This window comes from Populus nigra, chromosome 1, assembly GCF_951802175.1.
Source record: "Populus nigra chromosome 1, ddPopNigr1.1, whole genome shotgun sequence".
NCBI lineage: Eukaryota > Viridiplantae > Streptophyta > Magnoliopsida > Malpighiales > Salicaceae > Populus > Populus nigra.
In genome coordinates, this window is record NC_084852.1 from 41,572,109 (window position 1) to 41,585,737 (window position 13,629).

A 13,629-nucleotide genomic window follows, 5' to 3' on the forward strand; every position below is an offset into this window, starting at 1 on the left:
TGTCTAGACAATTTACATATCATGAAAGCAATATCTGATCTAGTACAATGCATAACATACATTAAGCTATCAATTGCATTAGCATGTTTAATTTGAACAATTGATCTATCAATAATTTTTGTCAACTTAAAAGAAACATCATAGAGAGTATTTGCTTCTTTGATAATCAATTGATTAAATTTATTTAAGACTTTTATCAATATAATGAGAATGACAAAGAGCAAAACCCTCACCATGTTTTATTACTTTGATACCTAAAATTGTATTTGGGGGTGTTCACAGTCAGGTCCAGTTTTGTTTGGAATGAAAATCCCAACCAAACCAGAAAATGAATTTTCCTAAGAAAATGGACGAACCGAACCGAAAACCGGTTCAAACTGAACTGGTTCGGTTCGACCCAGTCAATATCGGTTTTTTAAGGTTGAAATCGGAAAATCTAATCACATCGGCCAGCACACAAAAAAAGGTGAAAAGAAAAAAATTTGTGAACAAATTATTTATTATACTCTCTTAAGGTCCCTGCCATAGCATGTAAAGACAAATTTACCGAACAAGAAAATTATGCATGTTGCCCGAGATTATCCGTGGTAAGCGAAGAATGCATCAACCTTTGCAAAAATACAATCATGATTAGTGTGGATGAATGAGGGAGAGCACTTCTAATCTTAATATAGAAAGCGTCGTCCACTTCCAACAACTATACAAGAAAAGTAGAGTGGATTATACACCGGCTCACCATGGCTTATATTGTGTGGATTATACACTTTAGATGATGAAGTACAATAAATGAAAGCAGAAATTATAAAACAAAAACAAAAGGCTTTTAAAAATCAAAATAAAAACTAAACACCTCTAGATGGCAACCAAAGAGAGAGATTGAACGAGATGACTGCTATTTTTATTGGAAAAGTGGGGAAATTTGTAGGGTCAGGGAACTTAGGTTAGGTTACTTTTCTATTTATACCCCTCCTCTTTTTTTAAGTGGGTTTAAGCTTTTAAGACACATTGGGTCTGATTCGGTTACTCAATTTTAGTTTTTAAAACTGAAATCGAACCGGACCGAGTGAGTTTTCTAATTTTTAAATCGGTTTGATTGGTTTTTTTCTCTTGGTTCAGTGTTTTTGTTAATTTTCCCCTGATTTTTATGATTTAATCGATTGATTGGTTTTTTTGAACACCCATAGTTTTATCTACCTCATTTAAGTCTTTCATTTTGAGTTTTAAGGTTAGATATTTCTTCGTATCATTAATATTATTCATGTTAGTACTAATAATGATTATGTCGTTACCCACGTAAAGACATATTCTCACATCAAAATTATTTATAAATTAAAAATAAATACATGAATTGTTTATATTAATTCATATAGAATAATTTATTGAAAACGATAGAAATAAAAAGTTTCCTACAAAAAAACAGAACCATATATTCTTTGATTTATATGAATCTCTTGTTTTCATTACCCAATCATCTTTTCTACTTTTATTTCCCTTTTTTTTTTCAAAGGGTCACATGTTCACATTAATAAAAGATTTTGATTTTGATTTTTTTAATTTTTAAAATATATAAAAATAGGGTTAAAAATTGGACTACAACAATTGTTTTGTATAAAAATATAAAAAAAAATGAAAAATGCATTGTTTTGAGAAAAAAAATTTATAAAATATTATTTGAATTGACCTGGTTAGGTCTTACCCGAGTCTACATCCACCCTAGTTCGCAAGGAAATTTAGCCTGGATCAAACTTTAAAATTGATGGGTCGAGTTTAATATGAAGATAAATAAAGTTACTTTGACTTTGTGCCTGGGCTTCCCGTAAATGGATAATTTAAAAAGTAAAAAACCAAAACTATATCCAATATGCACAAAGCCCAAACGAAAATAGTTCGTGGTAATTTTTTTACAAAGATCACTGAATTCCCAATCTATAACTAATTAAAAATATCAAATACAAATCCCTGTCTTTCTTTTAATCGCGGGAAATGGAAGAAGCGGCAGCAACTCAGAGAGATCAATCAACGGATACAGAATCAGTAATCATACAACCAGACCTGGATCCACCGGCCATGTGTCCCGATGAACCCGACCGCCGTGAACCGAAAACCAATTTGAACCAGGGCGAGATCTTCAAGGCACTAGAAATCATCGAGAGAGACTCTCTAGCCATCGCCGGTAGCTTCACTTCTCTTTTCGCTTCACTTCGTTTAGCTCTATCTGAGGTCAGCTTTGACTCTTCTAACTTTCTGTTTGGTTCTTGAGAAAAGGAAATGAAGTATTTGTTTTTATTTTTGTGATAATTGTAGGCTACGAGTACATCTGTTGATCATATGCAATGTTTTGGTGACGCTACTGCTCGTCTTCAAGAATCTGGTAAAAATAATTAGATATTTATTTTTAAGAATATGATTATTGTTGATATTAATTGTGAATATTTTTTATTTTTTGTAAATCTTTGATCATTGTCTCTTATCTTGCAGTGCTTGATGCAGCAACGAAGGGAAATCGGTACATAAATTCGTGTATGAGGTATAACTTAATTAATTAGTAATTCTTAAATTTGAAAGGTTTAATTAATCAAAAGTAAAGGGTTGTAAAATTGCTTTTATTGTATTTTTAATTAGGAGAAATATTAACAGTATAGAGAGCAAGTTCTTGTGCTCATGCTTGATTAACTGGTAAAGTTTAGATTTTTCTCAGATGGTGATTAAAAGAGTGTTTAGTATTGTTGTAACGGTATCTTTTCAAAGTGTTTTTTTTTTTTAAAATACATCTAAATAATGTTTTTTTTATTTTTTAAAATTTATTTTTAACATCAGCACATCAAAACAATTCAAAAATATATATAAAAAATAATTTTAAACAAGAAAAAAAATAAAAAATTTTGCTAACGCGCTACCAGGCGCATCTTGAAAGGGGGAAAGTTTAGAGTAATAAATGTTAAGGATAGTCACAACTTTTATAAGATGCCTTGTGCTTTTATATATATATATATATATATATATATATATATATATATATATATTATTACCTGCTCTGGTTCTGTGAAGCATAATTTGTACATGGTTTTCAAAATGTTAAGTGCAGAAAAACAATGCTGATGGTTATTTTTCTTTCTTACCTACTGGGATTTAATGAAAAATGTTGGATAATCTGCATGTGTGAAAGATTTTTGGAGTGCAACATGGTTGTAGCTGAATCTGAATGAGATTGTTCTGCTTAATTTTTAACCACCTTGTTGTTTCCCTCAATTGCTCCTGGGATAGTGTCTTTGTGATTAGAAAATAGAATCAAAGTTTTGCAGCTTAATATATCTGGACAAGTATTTTATTACCTATGCGTTGAGAATTGAACCTCCAATTTGTGCGAGTTTTTGTTTGCCAGAACCATCTGTCACCATATTGTTTTGCCACCCTCTTCTGAGTATAAACCAGAATTTAAAAACAGTGTTAAATAATTTTCATGTCCACTAGAGATAACTGGTTAGAGCGCTGACACTAACTTGGCTGGAGATAGTTCCCTTTGTTGCCTAACTACTCACTCAAGCAACCCAACTTGGAGTTTTGAAAACCTGTTTACAGTCCTTATTTACCAATAGTTGATGATATTTTAAACATGCCTTTCCCAACCCATTTCTGGAATTATGGTGCAGATTGAACGAGGAAATGAAGGGCATTGACACTCTAGCGACTCAACTGTATCCTTTGTGTTTGTTTTCTTAGCATACTTGTTTACGTGTCACTTACCCCACTTGCTGCTGTAAGCTGCTTATGATGAACCGACAGGCTCATCTTACCTACTTGGTTTCTCCTTCTAGCACGGAGGTAACCAAAAGCTAGGTGGTTCCTTCTTCTTTGGGAACCACAGGCCCTTGCATTCAAGAAAGCGACTCTTTCTACTATAAAAAATAATCTTGTAGTGCATTTCTCTTGGTTGTCGTCTTCGGTATTCTTGGGTTTCTTAATGCTTGATTAGAAAAAACCTGAGGAGAAATGTCGATGTGCTGGACTCGGCTGTGACCAAACTCCTCCGCTTTCCATGAACCACTAACATGGAGTTACTCGCCTGAATGGTGTTTATCACTCACGAGAACTTTTTATATACAACTTCATCTGCTTCCCAAGCTGATTTTACTTGGGAAGGTTTGTATTATTTGGTGAGAGGGTAACTCGTTTTAAAATTCTATCAGAAGATTGTTTTCTGTGAATTCCACATCTGGCTGCCCCGGGGAGCGCAACTGTGCATGAGATCATTGGTGGGCTATTGATATCTGAAAGCATGAACAGTTGTTAAGCACGGTTAATAACATTAGTTCAATTGCACACTATTTTTCCCTGGAAGGTGAATTGATATTCTTGACTTGGCTAGCTGACTTTTATTGAAAAGGATTTGGCCTTTTCTTAACAATGCTGTGATAGCCCTACATGCTCTGTAATGACCATTGCTCCTTTTCAGCAACCGAGGACATTGATGCTCTGTCACCATTGTGACATCAAGTATGGTTCATTTCTGGATTCCAATTCCGAATGCATAGAAGGAGACACGAGCCAATTATCGGAGATGCTGGAAACCCCGGCAACCGCGTTTCTGGACTTCAGGATAGACAACAGGCCCAAGTAAAAGAAAAGCCCATGAAGGCCCGAAAAAGAATAATCAACCCCTTTCCCGTCTCCAATCATAGTGTAGATAGACAACAGGCCCAAGTAAAAGAAAAGCCCATGAAGGCCCGAAAAAGAATAATCAACCCCTGCCCCTCTCCAATCATAGTGTAGATAGACAACAGGCCCAAGTAAAAGAAAAGCCCATGAAGGCCCGAAAAAGAATCATCAACCCCTGCCCCTCTCCAATCATAGTGTAGAAGAAAGATTGCGGCCACGCTATGCCCGGGGCAGTGGTGATATCATGCTGTCTCCAATAGGGCGTGACTATTGGTGATGGGATCTTGAACATAGAGGTTCTTTCCTGAAAAAGATGGAAGAGGCTAAATTATGGAGTGTGAAACTGGGATAAGGAAAAGGGTTCTTCATGGAGTTTGATTTTTAGGTTAGCAAATGATTGTCCTGAAGTAATCACGCCTTATTGAAACCTGTTCCGCCTTTTGTCCTCCTTGAGCATCATTTAGATAAACGAGGAACACGTTCATCGCAAGTGTTTAGATTTTATATGAATAGTGTTCACATCAATCTCAAATGAGGCCACCTTCCTAATTGCTCTAGAAAAATGATCCAGCTGTTACAGCTCAAGATAAACTACGCGTAAGCCCCTATAGTTAGTGATGTCCCACTTCGACCTCCATAGTTTAATATTTTCTAGCTTTTTTTCTAATAAATAATACTCCCCTTGGGGGTGAAAATAATAATAGATAACGAAAACCAAGGGACCTGCTCCTTTTTTCTTAATTTTTAATTTTCGAGATTTGGAAAACCTTTGTGGAACGCTGTCCCAATTCCCTTGCATGGGTGTTTTGTATAAGAGACAAAACACGAGGATTGAAGGGTATTCTCTGGAACTATAGGAGCAGTCTGGAGATTTAAGCTTTTTCTAAAGATTTCATGTGGGTTAAAGTATGGTTTACCACCCTATACTATGGTCTATTTTCAACGATTTGGTTGCGTATCTAATCAACCCGTGAAAAAAAAAGAGAGAAAAGTCATAAACCCAACAATTCAGTCAATCAACACTCGGAAGCATTAGGAAAGAGGGAATAGGCTCCAAGAGCACGTTTCCGTGCACTCATTAAGTAGGTTGTCGTGACTGTAATAAAGGTAATTAATCAACCACTAATTAATGTACCTTGATTAATGGGAAACTTAATTAGGTCCCCTCTCTATTGCACAAATTGCAGTTTAGGGACTGTTGTTAGTACAGAGACCAATTCAGAGTTCCAAATCTCTAGACATTCTTGCGTGTGAGGGGGCTACCTAACGTAGTTTGACTCGCCCTAAATAAACTATGGAAGATAGTCACGTAGAGACCAGACCAGACATGCAATGATTTCCCAACGTGTTTGTCCTAGAATTAGCCGCTGACAGGGCTAGCTCGGTAATTACAGAGCCAGTGCCAGCATGCTAGCTAGCTCTTCTTCTTTGTTCAAGGTGATCAAGCAAGCACCTGTCATGTTTGATATATAGTGGGCAAAACAAGAAAGAGGCAGAGGCAGTGGACTACTTGTGGTTGGCTGCCCTAACACACACTCTTGAATTTGGTAAAATTAATAAAAAAGAGAGTATGATAAATCACAATTAGTTGCAAAACTCATGTATTATATATACTGAGTGATCATGTCGCGTAACTCACGACCCAGAAATATATATAGAAAGCAGAGGAGAGTGGTCACTCTGGGCACTGCATGGTTTGGGAAAGCAGCACTGCTGTTAAAATATATACAATTGAGTACAGAGACAGACGATAAGCCGTCGCAACATCAATGTGATAGATGCATTGTTGGACCACCTAATTAATTACAGGCTATAGTGCGCACATGTCTCAGTGTCGCAGTCACGAGGAAAGATGATGGCGAGCTCTGTTCTTAAAAGTGACTTGTGATAATTAACAAGTAATAAAATGTTTTTGTTTATAATTATTTTTTTAATTTTTTAATATTTTTTTAATGGATTGATATTACAGATAATTTTTTTAAAATAAAAATATTATTATTTTAATATATTTATAAGTAAATATACAGTTGCAAACATACATTGAACGCGGTCTGATGGGCATCAAATATGCTGAAACATAAACCGAAAAATAATAATAGTAATAGTAATACATAAATTCAAATTCTGATGCATGTTGGATATGACAAAATTAAACAGAGGATAAGGTTGGGAAATCGAGGGACACCGTCGGAATGTTTTTACGGCTAATTTATCGTGAAGAAAAGAACTCAGTTCAGATATAATTTGAAGTTTTTTTTTTCAATAACGTTGATAGTGATGAATAATCATGATATTTATGTGAGAAATAAGAACAAAACAAATTGTTTTTTCTGTAATTTCATAGGGATAATTTGAAGCAAGAAGATAGTGATATAATTCATGATCTGCAGGGGAAACTAAACAGTAGAGGCCAATTATTCCTCTCCCCACCCAACTGATGCGGCTGTCAACCTCCATTACTGAAGGGAATTCTTTCTTTAGAATAATGTATTTATCTTGCAAGTGTAATAATATACATGAATTAAATATACTTCTCCTTCCAAGCAGTATGTACTCCAGCAATGGATCGATCCCTGCCATAGCCTGGCTTGAACTGCTGCCCCACTACTGCCTAACCTCCCATGGTTTTTCTTCATGTTTTTTTTTAAAAAAATTTAATTCTAGGCTGGATGGAGTGGGAAGTGAATTAAAGTAGTTCATGGAAGAAAACGATGCTAAGACAGACGTTATTTTCTCCTGAATTCATTTAACAGAGGGAGAGAAGGTGACAGGTTAAATGACAAGAGCATTCAATTTAACTGGCCCACCACCAAGCACATCATCGCAAAACAAAAAAATAATTGTCTCCTAAAAATACATTATCCCGCGTTGAACTTAACACTGGCTTTGGTCTCTGTCAAGACAAATTTCAAAACACCATGAGTTTCTACTCACCCCTTCATAAATGTGCAATAATTCCTTCAATATTTATTATTATTATTATTATTATTATTATTATTGCTGTTATTATGTTAATGATGGCTCGCCACCATATAGTTTTACCGGAAATTAAGAGGTTAATGTGAGCGTTAACCTGGAGATTTTATTCATTCCGCTTATTATGAGACTTTAGAAACCATTTCAAGATGTTCTACAGCTATCACTAATAAGTCCTTCGGAGTTGTTTTGGAACAATTCTGTAAAGGAGGGAGAGCGCCCGAAGTCAGTAGATCCAACGGCTGATGGCTGTCCACGTTTAAGTAGGGCCACCGTTACTCTTTCTATGATTACGACTGGGAAACCGCCGCCTGGAGATGGTCTTTGACTGGTAGGTAGTGTGGGGATTGGACTCCTACGGTCAGTGGTATTTATTCATATTAATTTCTCTTTTTCAAGAAAAATGATGGCGTATTTTGCAGTCTGGCGTATGGGCCCACCCTTTTTAAAACAAAAACTAGCACATTATAAGAAACCTGAATACCATTTACTAGATTATTTTTATAATTTATTTGGAATAGATTTTTATTTCGATACAGTATACTAATATTTTAATGCTCAGAATTATTTGATATTACAGCCTCAATTACATCAATGATATTGAAAATATGTGCACAACTACTATGGAATAATATTTTTTTAAGATTTTAACTGGAATTTATTTTTTAACCTCCAAGTTAAACAAAAAATTATATTCTGATTCATAAAATATATTAAAAAAAACATTCATAAGATTATGATTTTTATGTAAAATGATTTACCAGTTAATATAACCAAATCCATCCAGCCGAACAATCAAGCCAGATGATTAGACTTTCATCCTGTCGCGCTTCTAAAGCATGAAAATGTGAAATTTCACCAAACTTTTTTTAAACAGTATTGTTTCACCAATTATTTATGTTTATTGTGCTAATTTGACAAAAAAACAAAAAAATTCTTCCTCTAGTATTTGGGAGTATGATGATGATTGCTTTTTAAAGTGAGTTTTTTTTTTAATTATTGTTAACATCAATGTATTAAAATAATACAAAAACATTTAAGCATAAAAAATTCAAATTTTATTGAAATTCCAGTACAAACACAACCTTAAATGAATTCTAAAATAGGTCATCGTGACTCTCCATATTTTTTTGAACTTGAAGAAAAAAATATATTTATCCTAGTTTTCCACACTAACTTATATATAAAAAAACGCAACAGATTTCACTCCCAAATGTTTTTTTAGAACTAAAAAAAATAACAAAAATCCCAAGATGATAGAACTCTTTTTTAAACTATAAAAAAATAATATATTAAAAAATCCCAATATGACATAACAATGAATTATTATATAGTCTGACTTGTTAAACTCATGATTTAGGTTATGAATTATATTGTATTTGGTTTTTTGAATGCTATTTTTTTAAAAAAATTATAATATGTGAGTTGAGTGATGAACTAAAGTTGGTTTATAAACTTTGTTTTCTTTTTTAATTATACGACCAAAAAATAGACGTATATAAAATTAAATACTAACTAAATATTGAAGCGTTCATTTAAAACCGTGAAAAAACCACAAATATCAATCCGAATCAAACTATATTTTCCAATCCGAAAAAAAATAAAATATTGAATGAAAAAAATATAAAAAAAATCAGCAAGAAAATAAAAATAATATTGAAAAACATCAAATGAAAAAAAACTAAAACACCCAAGCACACATGCGTACAACAACTCATATGTCTGAGCCCGTTAATTTTTATTATTATTTTTTAAGGGGTGAACTATATGTCATCCACCTCGCCTCATTTAAAACAATAGTAAGCAACGTGTCGCCTGCTATCATAGATTTTAGCCATTTATGATTGCTGGAAAATCAAGTAGCCAATCTAGGGGTTTAAATCCCATTTTGATCCATTTTTTATCCACAAACACTAAAAAAACATATTAGAAACCTAAAAAAATCCATTTTTGATATTAAATTACCATTTGATTAGTTAAAAAACAAAAACTAAACTAGAATCAATATATATATACACTGTCGGCTAATGTACCTTGGGCTAATGGTTGTACTGTTAAAAAATAATATAAATCAATACATGAGATCTCACTTAATAGCTTAAGTTTTTAGGTTGAATTGGTTCTTTGATATTGTATCAGAGTATTGATGACCAAGTGGTCACGAGTTCGAATCTTACGATCCCTGTTTATTTGATAAAAATTAAACACAAGGTAATATGAACTTGTGCAAGTTTCAAGCCTAAAAGACTTTTACTTGGGATAATGTATTGGAGAATCATATAAATCAATACGTGAAACCTCACCTAACAACTTAAATTTTTATCTTGAATTGGTTCTTTGATATGTGAAGACTATACCTATTTATTTTTCTTTTATTGAATTGAATCAATAACCAATCAAGAGTCTTTCAACTACTACGCCTTTTTTATTAGTTGGACCGAATGAAACGGCGCCGTCTAGTCTAATCTACCATGATACTAACTGAATGGCCGATTAACATAGCTATTCTCAAACTAATGACGATCTATTACAAGATTGGTAAATAACTCAGAAAATAAAATATTTGCCTTGGCTTTCACTGTCGAGTATGTTGCTTGATTTAGGTAGTAACTTAAGCACTCTTGAAGACGTCGTATGAGGCTCCCATATTTGCTACTCCAAAGAAACACATTGAAAATGTCGCATGCAGCAGAACACTCGTGGGCAATGCAATAATTCCAAGAGATATTAAACCTTTTGGGACCTCAATTCAGAATTTTAACTTTTTGTGCACGTCATAAAATTGGTGGGGATCAGCCCAATGCGAGGTCATCAACTTAATATATGCCAGAGAGAAAGAAAGGATTTCAAGAGGTATTTACAGGCACTAGAAGCTCCCAAATTCCAGCAAATCAGGATTGAAAGGCTCCTGTCATAGGCAAAAATGACAAGGGTTAAAAAAGAATCTCTTTACTCACACCATCGGAGAATGACTTTTCATATTATCATAGATTTCTAGAAGTTCATTCAATTATTGTATTTAATACAAGCCACCATTTTATTTTTCAAGGTACAACCACTAAGATATAAGACATGAAAATCCCAATATTCCTTTATGAGACATGCAAAATTTTTAGAAAAGGTAAAATAGCTCTTATCTACTAGTAGAAGATTTTCAAAATCTTTGTCTATAATAAACAAAGATTTGGAGGGATATTAATGGATTGATATTTTTTTTTATTTTTTTCTAAATCCTTCATTCCAAACAAATAAATAAAGTTTAAGGTGATAATCCATCATCTATGGACTCAACCAAGCGCAAATCCTTGACGTGTATAGGTCTGCTAAACCACTGGACAGTTAAGGATATTTTACTCTAATGAGTTAGAGATATTTTATCATGACAAGACAGAGATATTGGGCCGATATGTAAACATTTTCCACTTTCATGAAATGATGGGAGCTCAAGAGCTATAAAAAGGATCAAGGTAACCCCCACAAGGCATGCTCATTTTTTCTCTACTACAATCGACATATATCTATTTTTAGGATTTTCTTCTAAAAGAAGATGATTTTTTTGACTTTTAAAAAAAAATGATGTTTGCCAAAAATTTGACTTTTAAAGAAAAAAATTTCTCTTGGTGTTTCTCTATTATTTTGATGCGTTGATGTCAAAAATAAAATTTTAAAAATGTTATTTTCATGTATTTTCAAGCGAAAAACACTTTAAAAAACAATTGTCATCACAATATCAAACAAGCTTTTAACCCATGAAATGAACTTTCAATTTTATTTTTTTTAGTATTTGGGATTGTGGTGGCAATTATTTTTTAAAGTGTGTTTTGCTTGAAAATGTATTAAAATAATATTTTTTTTATTTATAAAATTTTATTTTTAACAAGAAAAAACATTCTAAATATTAAAAAACATTCAAAAATTCTTAAAAAAAATTTTTACCACAAAAACATACATATCAATGCAATTCTATTTAAACCCAATCTAGCATCGACTAGATAGACCCCACTTGTTGATAATTTGTTTTTACCTACGAGCACGTGGATTTACCTTTTGTTCTTTATTCTATTGAATGCCCATAGCTGGATTTTATCTAAAATTCCCCATATCAAAAACTATTGAATTAACTTGATGTTATGTAATAATTAATAAATAAATTAGTATGGTTTAGAGTATATCTAAAGTGAGATGCGATCCGATTAAAACTGTGTTTTACTTTAATTATAGCATTGAAGGTATTTAGTTAATTAATAAATACTATATTTTTACATGGATCTCATTAAAAACTTAATTAAGAAAAATAACTATAATTTATTTTTTAAAACATACATTTTCAAACTACACTTATAAGAACTACCACGATGCAAAATACATACTATAATAAATAAATAAAAAAGGAGAAGAAAAACCCACCTTGAAAAAAAGGGAAGAAGATGGAGCGGGTTATGTGTGAAGATAACCTGATGAAAAAAAGAAAAGCAAAAGCAAATTCATGCTGTCGGTTTCCAACCAGAGGTTTATATATCTGAATTGAAATGAATCCGTCTTCTTTTCCATTTACAGCAGCAACAGTGCTGCTGATGGAGAATTTGATTATCTGTCTTGTTCACGCGTCCCCCAAAAGTCGCTAACTTGAACGAAGAAACCGAAAGGTCAAAAGTTTAATTTTGATTAAACTTGCATTTTGGTGACTTTAGATTGCATTATTGATCGCAAACTCATGCGTGAATTAATTCCAACCTCTCAACTTAATTGTAGGTGGCGAGGCGGGACGACTCTACTTGATGGGATACTCTCTCTTTTTTTTGTTTTTTTTGTGAGTGATTCTAACTGTGGTAGCAATTATTTAAAAAAATATATTAAAATAATTTTTTTAAAAATATATTTTCAATATCAACACATCAAAACCATTAACAAACATCAAAAGAATAGTTTAAAGATAAAAAAATTTAAAAACACGGTAGAACTGCAATGCATTATATAATGCAAGCAAAGCAAGACATAATTTTCATACCATAACCCTAGTTATACACGTTTCTTAGCATGAACGTATAATAATTAAGTTGGAAATTAGAATGTGAGTGATAGCAACTGAAAATGATTGAAAATCCAATTTAACCACACATCCTGATTAAATAACAGCAGGCATGCGGACAGATGAAAATGAACCGGGACATGGCCAGCAAGCATGGGTTTGGAAGGGTGAAGTTGGACCGGAAGGAAAAAAGCCACGGTGGACCAATTACGAATGTTGCTTCAGAAAATAAGAAATCCCGGGTAAGAATTTTCTTCCTCTCAAATAATTTCTATTCAGAATTCAGAAGTCAATTCGCGATCCAACGCGCAAATATACTGGACACGTACGCGTGGATGTTAATTTGGAATTCAGAATATTAAACTTTATTATTTATTTTTGTTAAAATTTGATTTTTTTTATTTAAATTATTTTTAGTTTTTTTAGATTATTTTAATGTGTTAATATCAACAATAAATTTTAAAACATAAAAAAAATATTATTTTAAAATAAAAAATACTTTGAAAAATAATTTATAAAAATAAAGTAATCTTATTTAACTTTATAGTTCAAATAATAGTGTGTGTGTATAAAAAAAAAAGAAATAGAATCTTAGTATATAAATAAATTGGAGGGTGAACGATAAGATCTTAAAGCTTTTTTAAATAAAAAAACTGATAAAATTCAAATAAATAAAACAGCAGGAATTGACTTGATGAATACAGATTTGCAGAATGATCGATCGATATGCTATATATGAGATCCGTGTATTAGCTTGCCCCTTGCCAAGCCACGTCACTACTTTTCTTTACAAGCATTTCGTGGGAAAGTTCACTGTCGTTTTGCTACGACGTTCCTATCTTTAATTAGATCTGGTGATCAGTAGTGCTTGCGTTCTGGTGCTTGAATTATTGGCAGGGAGAATTATGACAAGAGGAACATGCAGACATCATATTTCTCCCAGCTTAAATTGGAGGATAAATACCCTC

At 32.7% G+C, this 13,629-nt stretch overlaps 1 protein-coding gene across 1 annotated transcript; it reads left to right on the forward strand.

Annotated features, from left to right (window-relative positions):
* The first annotated feature begins 1,857 nt into the window (after window positions 1-1,857).
* On the forward strand, window positions 1,858-4,365 carry LOC133696325 (uncharacterized). Its single transcript, XM_062118497.1, has 5 exons — window positions 1,858-2,220; window positions 2,305-2,371; window positions 2,479-2,527; window positions 3,651-3,695; window positions 3,974-4,365. Exons 1-5 carry the CDS (start codon window positions 1,984-1,986, stop codon window positions 4,038-4,040), a joined length of 465 nt encoding a protein of 154 aa, XP_061974481.1. The 5' UTR covers window positions 1,858-1,983; the 3' UTR covers window positions 4,041-4,365.
* The last annotated feature ends 9,264 nt before the right edge of the window (window positions 4,366-13,629 follow it).

Bases quoted from the DNA above. Each gene is read 5' to 3' on its own strand.
- LOC133696325 (XM_062118497.1), top strand. From the start codon at position 1,984: ATGGAAGAAGCGGCAGCAACTCAGAGAGATCAATCAACGGATACAGAA. The intron at 2,372-2,478 runs GTAAAAATAATT...CTTATCTTGCAG, and splicing joins TGCTCGTCTTCAAGAATCTG to TGCTTGATGCAGCAACGAAG. The intron at 2,528-3,650 runs GTATAACTTAAT...ATTATGGTGCAG, and splicing joins TACATAAATTCGTGTATGAG to ATTGAACGAGGAAATGAAGG.